The 11,884-nt window shown below is 35.3% G+C and overlaps 2 protein-coding genes across 2 annotated transcripts; one reads left to right on the forward strand and one right to left on the reverse strand.

Annotated features, from left to right (window-relative positions):
* The first annotated feature begins 788 nt into the window (after positions 1-788).
* On the forward strand, positions 789-6,276 carry LOC107786175 (65-kDa microtubule-associated protein 8). Its single transcript, XM_016607626.2, has 11 exons — positions 789-1,157; positions 1,239-1,442; positions 2,378-2,635; positions 2,764-2,976; positions 3,237-3,392; positions 3,474-3,633; positions 3,720-3,871; positions 3,953-4,040; positions 4,274-4,347; positions 5,389-5,463; positions 5,694-6,276. The coding sequence occupies exons 1-11, from the start codon at positions 972-974 to the stop codon at positions 6,015-6,017; spliced, it is 1,890 nt and encodes a 629-aa protein (XP_016463112.1). The 5' UTR covers positions 789-971; the 3' UTR covers positions 6,018-6,276.
* Positions 6,277-7,233: 957 nt separating this feature from the next.
* LOC107786176 (uncharacterized) lies at positions 7,234-7,650 on the reverse strand. The gene has a single exon (XM_016607628.2). It carries the CDS (start codon positions 7,648-7,650, stop codon positions 7,234-7,236), a length of 417 nt encoding a protein of 138 aa, XP_016463114.1.
* Positions 7,651-11,884: the final 4,234 nt, after the last annotated feature.

Genomic DNA, 11,884 nt, shown 5'->3' on the forward strand with positions numbered 1-11,884 from the left:
ACAAGATGGAAAGTCATGCTAAGAGATGAGACATCTTCAATCTTGGGATAATGATGTCCAAATTTGCTTAAACCTAATCAACATTCTTTGCAAGTGTCATTATTATTCAATTATCTAAAAGTTTGAAAATAGTAAGACCACCGGAATATTACAACAAAATCTATAATGAAACAGCATAATGATAATAGGAAGAATTAGCACTCTATCAATCACAAAGTACGAAGCCAGAAGGAAAAAAAAATAAGTTAAGACTTCAATTACGATCAGTTTTTAAACCAATAAATAGGTTAACAAAAGGGATGAAAAAACCTTAATTACAAACATATTCAGTATAGTTCTACATGAGGGTCTGGCGAGGGTATTATATAGGCAGACCTTACCCCTACCTTGTAAGATAGAGATGTTTCCGATAGGCCGTCGAATGAAAAAACCTCAATTATAACCATGTTCCAACAAAGACATACGTGGTAACTGTTCTAGTGAGAGGTAATAGGCATCTATCGTTAACTATTCTGGTGAGAGGTAATAGGTATCAAATGAAATAGTCAAGTGCATAGGAGATTTAATACTACCGTAATAAATAAAAAATAAAAAAACAGTATATTACCATGTTCCAACACAGACGAATATGCTGAGGCACTGTATAAAGTACATTACAACTTTTGGATAAAGATTGCTTAGAAATGAAGTTTGGATAAAGCTTCAAGTAGGAATAACAATAGTGCAATCTAAGCTCTCTACATCTGAATAAGAAACTATATCTGACAGATAACGACACAATGCGTATTGTTTTCTTAAAGCTCAAAAAGAAATTAACAATAGAGAACTAGAGAAGAACTTTCAGAATCAAAAGCCATTGGAACCCTTGAACCCAAAGCTTCACCATCACCTAACCTGACCAACCTTGTCTTTTAAGCAACAATTTCATACTCAAAGATCCCACTTCATCATTCTCTTTTTTTCCTCATATAATGTATTCTAAAGGACATCAAAATTTAATTGATTACCAGAGAAAGACTCTTCTCAGGAGCCCCAGGCTTGTGCTCCCTCCGCTCAGAAGCTGGTCTTCTCATATGGGGTCTGTTCAAGTGCCATTTGGAATAAGAAGTTCAGCATTGCTCGAGACATCATGCGGATATTTGCTGCAAGAATTACAGGCAAGTTCTCTGTTTATAGTGTGCAACATGATGTTACTTAAGTGCATTTGTGGACTAAAGGAATTTTTGTTTGTAAAATAGATGATATGGGATGAAGTGGGAGAAGATCAGTTTGAGAGGGAAAAGGTTTTAGTGGACATTGAACAGGAGTGTCTGGAAGTTTACAGAAGGAAGGTTGACAATGCAAACATCTCCAGAGCTCGACTTCATCAAGAATTGGCAGATTCAGAGGCTGAGTTCACCCATCTCCTTTTATTACTCGACGAAAGATCACTCCCCGGAAGGGTAACTTTCTGAATTCCCTTATCCAGTATGCTAACCACATTTTGTCTACTAGAAAGCTATAACACCAAGGAAATGATGCTTAGAGGGATCACCTCCACATGCATGAAAACGTATAGCAGGGAGATAAATTTTTCTATAAATATCATCAGCAAATTGAAGCAGTGAAATATACTTAAAGGTCGCGCTATATATTCCTTGCTATGAATATTTGAGTTTTCCACAGATAAAAGTGTGTCTATATCAGTCAGCTTTGGCCTCGTGATTCTTTCCACTACCCATTGCTGGTAACATGTCGCATTTTCTTGTCAAATTAAAGTTAATGTGAGTTTTCGGTGATTGTGCTAACCCACCTATGCAAATTCATATACTAGTTGATACGGAATCAAGAATGCTATCAGACTAAATCATACAAAAAAGTGAAAATGAAGGAAAGATGTACAGTCAAAGGAATGAATGAAAATGTGTATGAGCTGATCATGACCAATGAACTATAAATCCACACACTTGAACTTGCTTCTAGTGGCTTAACGGACATCAGTTCCTAAAGTATCTGAGAATATTGACAAAAACTCAGGGTGAAAGGTTAACCAGTCTAAAAACCAACATCAATGCACATCAGTTCCTAAAGCATCTTGAAATATTGACAAAAACTCAGGGTGAAAGGTTAACCAGTCTAAAAACCAACATCAATGCACAACCGATCACCTTCGCCTTCCTTCCCTAACCAGGCGCGCGCACACACTCTGTATTACTATCTCTAAGCATCATGACATGACTTGACAACTATGACTGGATGTTAATTAGATCAATGATCTGAGAGGATACACATATATTGTTGGATTTTCTTTTTTGATAATTCATGCACACCATCGGATATTTTGCATAAGAAATACTCAATGATTTAACCTAAATAATGAGTAAATTTGTACCGGCAGCCAGAAAAGATGACTGGAACACTAAAGGAACAGCTAGAGTCAATTGCACCTGCTCTGAGAGAGATGCGAATCAGAAAAGAAGAAAGGGTGAAAAAATTCAGAGCTGTTCAAGGACAAATTCAGAAAATTTCTGCTGAAATAGCAGGCCAATCAGAGTACAATGATTCATTATCAAATGTTTTACTAAATGGGAATGATCTATCACTAAAGAAACTAGAAGAGTTCCAGAACGAGCTTCAGCGGCTTCAAAATGAGAAGGTATTATTGAGAAACTTAACTGTTGTCCTGGTACTAGCTAAGATGCCCATCAAATGAAAGGTTATGAACTTTTTGTTTACCCCTCCATCTTTTTTTCTCCGTTTACCACTCTGTCCTTGACATCAAAGATTGAGAGGCTTCAAAAGGTTGAAAACTACATTAGCATGATCCGGTGCTTAGCAGCAACGCTGGGAACAGATTCTTCTTTGATCATTACAAAGGTCCATCCAAGCCTGAATGAATTATCTGGACTATCAAAAAACATTAGTGACAGTATATTGGAAAAACTTGACAGCACAGTTCAGTTACTAGAAGCAGATAAAAGAATACGGCTTGAAAAGGTAATCTCATCAACTCTGCACATTCCATAGCTAAAACAAGTAGGCATTTATTCTGAACATGTAGTTAACAACTCATGACAAATGCAGAAATTTTTAAATCGTATTTGAGAAGCCACTGACTAAGCAAATTGTAAGTGAAACATAATTCAAGTGGGTCAAACTCTGTGTTTTTCTTTTTTTAAACAGTATAGGTATAAGGATCAATACAAATTAATAGATCAGCAGAATTGCTGTCCTCACTGTGCGGTATTTATTTGTAGCTTCACCAACTAGGGAAAGCGTTGACAAACTTGTGGAATCTCATGGACACACCCCAGAAAGACCGCGTGATGTTCTCTAATGTCACTGCTTTGATATCATGGTCATCAGAAGATATCTCCATTCCTGGAAGCCTTACTCTGGACATAATCCAGCAGGTCAGTGTCTTTATAACTATAGATTATTTATTCTCCAGTACTACAAGGCAAGAGATTTGAAGTTATTTCAAAATTTCCTAGGCTGGCACAGAAGTCAGGAGACTGGATCAGCTAAAAGCAAGCAAGATGAAAGAGCTTTTCCTCAGAAAACAAATAGAGCTCGAGGAGATCTGCAAGCGATCCCACATGGAAATTCCCTCACGGCCAGAGATGGAAAATATAATTAAACTAATGAACTCTGGTTGGTCTAATTTTAAGTGTTCCAATATTCAATTATTAAAGTGATATACTGTTTTAGAAATTGAAACTGACCAAAACCTCCAAAAGGGGAGATTGACCATGCTGACCTCCTCACGAGCATGGATAAACAGATATCACAAGCACAAGAAGAGGCATCTAGCAGGAAGGCTATAATGGAGAAGGTAGAAAAATGGATATTAGCTCGTGATGAGGAACGATGGTTGGAAGAGTATAGCAGGGTCAGTTGCTTTCCTTATGAGACTGAGTAGCATATTCACTTTTCTTCATCAACTTTTCATTTTAGACATGCATATCTTTAGGACGACAACCGGTATTCTGTAAGTAGAGGTGCTCACAAGAATTTGAGAAGAGCAGAACGAGCCAGAGTCATGGTTAACAAAATACCAGGTATCAAAATATTTTCTTCCAATGGCTTGCAATCATCAAAATCAGCTAGTAATTGGCAGCCATAAAGCCTCTACAGTGGCTTAACAAAGCTTAGATCAATTAAAAGCTGTGCTTCTACAAGTTAGTCAGATCCATTATGTAATCGAGTAAACAAGCTGGAAACTTTATTAGAGTCTTCATCTAGGATTTGTTCATTTCATTGCCTTCTTCTTTTCTTTTTTTTAAATATGCAGCTTTGGTGGATATGCTGATAGCAAAGACTAAAAGCTGGGAGGAAGAAAGAAAGAAACCTTTTGTATATGATGAGGTAAGAACTTAGTAACTCATCACCAAGTAAAATATTTTATTGGTTAGCACAAAGAATTACTCAAAGTTCCATACAAAGTATATGAGCTCATGTCTATCGTTTGAAGTTAAGAGAAGCTCACTTGGATTTATCCATGGATCTCTCTCTCTCTCTCTCTCTCTCTCTCTCTCTCTCTCTCTCTCTCTCTCTCTCTCTCTCTCTCTCTCTCTCTCTCTCTCATATGTGTGTGTGTGTGTGTAGAGAAACCAAGAAAAGAAACGGCCAATAAAAATTATGTCCCCCTTTAATATTTCTAGATGTGAAAATACTCAATATGAAGCATTGCAAAATGTAATAGAAATGCAGTCAAACCTTAGCATCTTAATGAACTAGCAATAGGCGACATTAACCATGTTGGGGTTCAAAAGAAATACAAAATAATTTGATCAGAAACTAGTGATGCAATGAAAAATATTGTAGAATTTAGTCGAATGTATTTTCGGAGAAGGGTGAAATAAAAGATAATATTACTAACTGCACCTATGTCAAGGCATGCATTGGATTCCAGTGCTCCATTTCATAAGAGAAAAAGGATATCTAAAGCAGAGGCTAAAGCAGAGGCTGCGCCGAAGAATCTTGATTGACAGGTAAAATTGATAAACATGCACAGTATCTAAGGACATGTTCATCGAGAGAACCCAACATCAACTATGACTCGGATACTACTAGGAAGGACAATAGGCCCAAGAAAGAGATGATATGAACAATAGACCTTCAATTTGGTGTTGCAACCAGAAACATAGAGAAGGAAGAGGATTCTTTTCCTAACATTAATTAACTAGATGAAGATTAGCTACTGCTAGAGTTAAAGTGACCTGGCCATATTCTAATATTGCCAGGATAGCTGAATGCAATAGAATTACACTCTGAGAAAGCAACAAAATGAATTTCTGATCTGTAAAAAACTACAGTTGTGCAGTATACCTATTGGCCCTCCGCCAATATATTGATTCAGTCATCATCCCTATTCATCTCTTACATGCCAGAAGTTCCTGACCCCAGGTACCGCTACTTGCAATGTTGGAGGAGTATAATTTTCTAAGGAAAGAAAGAGATGAAGAGAAACAAAGACAACGGGTAAGCACCACAACGCATATAAAGAATTTCCTTTGTTATTTAAAGTTTCACTTTTCTCTGCCTCTATGTACATTATTCAACTTCCAATTTTTTCAACAACAAAAAAGTCTCAATTCCACGCTAGTTGGGGAATTTCCAATCTATACTAACATTCACATAAAATAAATGAATAGCGAATACCTCAACTTAATCATTATCTCCTTTTACAAGAAGTAATGTTGCTCTTGCAGGAAAAGAAGAAAGCGCCGAATCAGGTGCCGGTCGGACAAGAAAATCTCTTTGTTCTAAGGCCAAGCACCAGCAGCAAACGTATATCTGGTGGAAGCATAAATGGAGGCTTCAACAAGGCTACACCTTTGAATAGAAAGTCTTCTTTGGGTATACAACAGCTGGGATCAACGACCATTAACACACCACAACAAAGCATTTCTCTGTTAAAGGAAGCAAAGAAAGAACACCATAGAAAGATCCTTACCCATAGTCGCTTTGCTTTTCATCCAGGAGATGATTCAGCTTCAGTAGTCTCATCATTTTCAGGCCCCTTTTCACCTTAGCTTCTGTGTATGGTTAAAAATTTTGAATTTATTTGAGTTCACTAACCTGATCAATCTAATAAATAATTCCTTAGTAGGGAGGTAAATTCATGCAAAGGGATAATTTACATTGTCGAGGCTTTCTGCAATTTATTACAAAGGACACCAATAGACAGCTGGAAAAGTTTGTTGCGGAGTATCTGAAAATAAAAACCCATATAGAGTGTCTTGTCCCCTTGTTACAAGCATCAATACATTCACTCCCTCTTTTGTGCTCTAAGGCTATACTTTGTTGACCGCTTTTAATATGTGTGTGTGTATATATATAAACACACACACACACATAAAAAAACACATAAAGATGATCTTACACAATACACATCATGCAAGGGGAATGCTGCAGTTTGGTTTGGTCACCCATGGGATCTTTTTGGAAAGATCACAAAAGCCTGAATCTTATATCAGCAGCATAAGTTTAATGAACAATCTGCCTTCTTTTGGAGATCTTATTTGAACATATAAGAGCATAATAAGGTAAAACATTCATCTGTTAATGATTGACGAAGTGGAGTCCACGTGAATTATTCATGCAATTTACAACATTTTCACCCACATTAGGAAGGCTTAATTAAGGTAAACAGCTGTTCTATGCAAATGGATTAAACTGTCACCAAGTTTAGTGTTCATTCATCAAATCAGTAAGCCACTAATGCAATGGTGGCTACAGGCTTTCTTTTACAGTCTGATAGGTAGAGCAAGCCATGGTCAAGTGCAAGATAGGGAAAAAAAAACAACTAAGGTGAAACAGAGTTGGCAGAATTGAGTCAAAATGTCTGGAGGCATTTGTTGAATGAATTGATGGGATACATAAACATCTTAAAGTTCCGCAATGAACCTACATTATACAAGGATTTCATACTACTTAACAAATCTCAGAAATAATAACCTTTGGACGACTCGTGTATGGATCATTAATCAATGAAGGTGCACTATAATGTTTAATCAAAACATATATGCAATGCCTTTGGTCCTCGCCACGTCGATTCTATTCATACATAGCTCACACCCAAGGTTACAAATTAGTACCAATAGATACAGCAATACTCCTCAACAACAAAAGTCTGGAAATCATAGATCCGCCCTGGCAACGCATAATAATAATAATTAGTCTAGGAAAATAAAAACTTCTTTTCAAATAATAATCATAAGCTCTACTCTGAAATGTGAGCAGCGAGTTTTAAGTGGACTTCTGAAAGAATGCCTCGATTCGTCGTGTTCCAGTAGGAAGCAGCTTCTCTGTTGATAATCGAGGACGATTTTGAACCTTAGGAGAAGGATCAGATGGTTGTGAAGGCACGAGAAGCGAGTCGAGAAGGAAATCGCTCGTAGGTTGATGCCTTTTCACGGCAACTCTTAAATGCTCGAGCTTTATGGTTTTTCTCTTCTTTTCTAAGGCGACTTGCGCTGACTTTTCCGTTAGGACTTCGAGGAAAAGCTCGGTGGAGCTAGCGATTAGATGTAGGGCTTCTGAGTTCACCTTGTTGATGTCCTGATCCAGTTTCATGATTTTCTTCACTCGGCCTAACGGCATCTGGAGTTGGTGGACTTCTCCGCCGGCCGCGGTGGAATTTTTTTCTTGATCTTCTCCGGCCATTTGTCTCCCCGTGAGCACTCTGATTGTCGAAGAGGACAAAACTACGAAATTGGTATTTAGGGCTTCTGGGTTTGGCGGGAATTAGCTTTGGCTTTCGCGCCAAAAGGTCGGTTTCTCACTTTGGTGTTTGGAAAACTGAGTAAATTCCATTTTGGTTCCCTAATGTTCAGAGTTTTACTTTGGTTTGGGACTTAAATTTAAGTATGTATATATTTGTAATATCTTGATATTTGGCTTAATATTATGAATAATAATTTTTTTGTCCTAAAATTGTTAAGTGATTTTTTATTATACGGTCGCTTGGTTTAATATGATGTCTTTGCATCTCCTTTTATTATGTATATAGATAGTATAATATATAGATACCTCCTTTAATATAACATAGATAATATAGATTTCTTACTTCGTCCAAAATATATATTTTTATTATTATTTTGTATAAAATGTATCAATAATTTTAGAATGTTTTTCTACATTATATGGAATAAGTAATTAGACTTTACTTCTATTTTATTTTCGATATGAGGTTTTGATTTTTATATTTTATACTATGTTGCTTGTAATTATTTCAAATTTATATTAGACTTTTCTTCTTAAATTCAAATTCAAAAAGAATAACTAACTATTAATGATAAATAATGCATAATTTAATTTTATTAAAATTTAAATTCAAAAGAAAACTAACTATTACCTAACCTAACTAACTTTGTCCTAAAATTGCAAAGTGATTTTTTATTATGTTGCCACTTGGCTTACTATGATGTCTTTAATTGCTTCTCCTATTATATATAGATAGATTATATGGAATAAGCAATTAGACTTTTCTTCTATTTTATTTTCAATATAAAGTTTTGATCTTTATATTTTTTTACTATGTTACTTGTAATTAATTCAAATTCAAATTAGACTTTTCTTCTATATTTAAATTCAAACTCAAAAAGAATAACTAATTATTAATAATAAATCATGCATAATTTCATTTTTTTAAATTTAAATTAAAAAAACTAATTTTTACCTAACCTAACTAACTTTGTCCTTAAATTGCCAAGTGACTTTTTATTATCTTGTCACTTGGCATTCTATGGTGTCTTTGCCTCTCCTATTATATATAGATAGACTTGTCTCAAGTTTGCTTTCTTGTTAATTGTCACGACCCAAAATTTCAATCTATCGTGATGGCGTCTATTATGGTACTAGGCAAGCCGACTACTCAGACATTTCTAATACTTTCCAATTTAAGATATGCTAAAACAGGTTTAAATAAATAAAAGTCTCATAAAACTGATAAAACAGTCGCAACTCAATATAGAAGTTTCCCAAAAATAGGGTGTCACTAAGTACATGAGCATCTATACAAATACAGAGTCTGAATCACTATCTAAGAAACTGAAACTGAATAAGTAAAAAAATGGAGGGATAAGGAGGGGAGTCAAGGTCTGCGGACGCCAGGGCAGCTACCTCGATAATCTCCAAATGTCGGTAAACTCTGATAATCAGCAACCACCGTGTCTAGAAATACCTGGATCTGCACACGATGTGCAGGGTGTAGCGTGAGTACAAACCAACTCAGTAAATCCAACTATTGGGCTGAAAGCAGTGACGAGCTTTACATGTATAGTTCAATTATAAAATTACAGTACGGAAATGTAGGCATGCTTCCAAGTTAAGCAGTTAAAGCCCAAACATGTAAAATAAGTCAAGTTCAATTGAAACAAGATATGGCACCTCTCGATATCCACAAGTTAGTTATGTATGCCAACTGAAGTACAAAAATAGTGATGAAATCATATGCATACTCTCAGAGTATCAATCAATCAGTCCTCCCATTCACTCCATCCTCACAGTCAATCATTTCTGACAGTCACTCACTTCTCCCAATTGCTCGGCACTCGCACTCGTACTTAATAGGTACATGCGCGTACTGTGGGTGTGTAGATTCCGAAGGGGCAAATCCAGTCCAAGCGCTATAATAAGCCAGTCATGGCATAAATCAATAACACATGTTGCGGCGTGCAGTCTGATCCCATAAATATCCTCACAATCAGGCCCTCGGCCTCACTCAGTCATCAATCTCTCGAGCTCACAATAATCATGATAATCAGCCCAAACAATGATGATATAATGTATAAATAAATGGCAACATAGACTGAGATATGATATGCAAATAATAGCTATTATTGAGTGCATGATTTCAAATTAAGCAAATAATTCAACATGTAATGCGACCTTTGTAGGTCCCAAAAGTACCAACATGTATCCTAAGCGTGATTTCTAACATGACTTGCAGCTCAATTTCTCTAACACATGGAGAATATACGGATAACGACAAGATTATTCACTATACAGTTCCATGGAATTGACCAAGGCACAATTTCTACGGTGCACACCCACACGCCCATCACCTAGCATATGCGTCACCTCAACACCAATCACATAACACGTAATTCGAGGTTTCATACCCTTAGAACTAAGTTTATAAGTGTTACTTATCTCAAACCGTGCAAATCCCTACTCCAATAAGCCCTTACCTCGCGAATCGGCCTCCAACTCCCGGAACTAAAATTCGAGTCCGGTAACCACAAAGTCAACTATTGGTCAAATTTCTCAATTTCCAAAACTTCTAATTTTCCAACTTTCGCCATTTCAAGCCTAAATTAACTACGGACCTCCAAATCACTATCCGGACACACTTCTAAGTCCGAAATCACCCAACGAAGCTATCGGAACTATCAAAACTCCATTCCGAAGCCATTTACACACAAGTCCACATTGCGGTCAACCTTTTCAACTTAATCTTCCAACCTTGAGACTAAGTATCTCAACTCATTCCGAAACATCCCCGGAACCGAACCAACTACTCCGGCAAGTCACACAATAATACTTAAGCAGAAAATGAGCAATAAATGGGGGAATGTTACTACAACACTCAAAACTACCATCCGGGTCATCACATTAATGTTTCAGAGTAGGGTGTTCAAGATAAAATGGAATTTGTCACTCAAAATCACAAAGCTATGTTATCGACATCCGATTAGGGGTGTTCAAACCGAATCGAAAAATTATACCAAACCGATTTAAAAACCCAATTAGGTTTGGTATTGAGTAAAAAAACCCGAACCAACCCGACATATAAATATATAATTTTTATATATACTTTTAACACTTTATATAAAATTTTCTTTAAAAATATCTAGAAATATTTGAGATCTTCTCATAGGAAGTAATATTTACTATGAAGTGCATTTATTTTTATTTACTTTAAATAATGTGTTGTATCACTTTCTTATTAAGTGTTATTGAAATGCGTCAATCATGCCTTTGTTCCTTCATATTCATATGTCAAGATTTCTTATATTTTTTTCGAATTTGAAGTGGTATTTCGATAATTTAAAATTAAATAGAACATATCACTATTTAGGTATCATATTATTTTTATGCTTAGTTATTAAATTTGATTAACCTTGAAAGCGTACATCAATAGAAAATCATTGTTAGACGATTAATAGCTTGTTTGGATGGTTGTTACATGTTGTATTGTATCGTATTGTTACATTAAATACAATATTTATTTTGATTGTTACTTAAATTTTATTGTATCGTATCGTTAAATCCATCGTTACGTAATGATGAAATGTGCCACTTTATGGTCGCGTCATTACCTTTTTTTTTTTCTCATTGTGCCCTTCTTTATTATTAAATAATCTTATTTTTATCATTTACCCTACCTTTTTATATAATATTCTACCTCGTACCTTACTTTTTTTTAATAATATTTTAAGTTTATTCTTCATGTTGCTCGTGCATGACATCATGAAATGATTGAAAATAATATAATCTATTCAAACATTGTATACATAAAAACGATACAATACAATATAATATTATATTATACGATACATTATGAAACGATATATAACAACCATCCAAACAAGTTGTAAGAAAATAACTAACATGTGTTACTAAAAAAATTCTCCCATAAGAATATTTAATAGATCATATGTTTGTCAAGTTTTTCAATTTTTAGTAAACATATATTCACTTATCAAAATTTTATCTATTACTTTAACAAAGTAAGATTGAAATAATATTCATGTGACAATCCAGGGATTAAAATCGCGGTACAACTAATTTATTTCGGGATTGTAGTATTATTTTTATCCCACCTTTGGTTGTAGTGGGAAATAATTTTATCCCACATTTAGTTGGGATAAAATTACGGTACAACTAATCTCGG

This window comes from Nicotiana tabacum, chromosome 15 (genome assembly GCF_000715075.1).
Source record: "Nicotiana tabacum cultivar K326 chromosome 15, ASM71507v2, whole genome shotgun sequence".
NCBI lineage: Eukaryota > Viridiplantae > Streptophyta > Magnoliopsida > Solanales > Solanaceae > Nicotiana > Nicotiana tabacum.

Excerpts from the sequence above, each read along its gene's own strand:
- LOC107786175 (XM_016607626.2), top strand. The coding sequence starts at position 972 with ATGTATTCTAAAGGACATCAAAATTTAATTGATTACCAGAGAAAGACT. Across the intron at positions 2,977-3,236 it reads AAAGAATACGGCTTGAAAAG|CTTCACCAACTAGGGAAAGC; the intron begins GTAATCTCATCA and ends ATTTATTTGTAG. Across the intron at positions 4,348-5,388 it reads AACCTTTTGTATATGATGAG|GTACCGCTACTTGCAATGTT; the intron begins GTAAGAACTTAG and ends TCCTGACCCCAG.
- LOC107786176 (XM_016607628.2), bottom strand. The coding sequence starts at position 7,650 with ATGGCCGGAGAAGATCAAGAAAAAAATTCCACCGCGGCCGGCGGAGAA.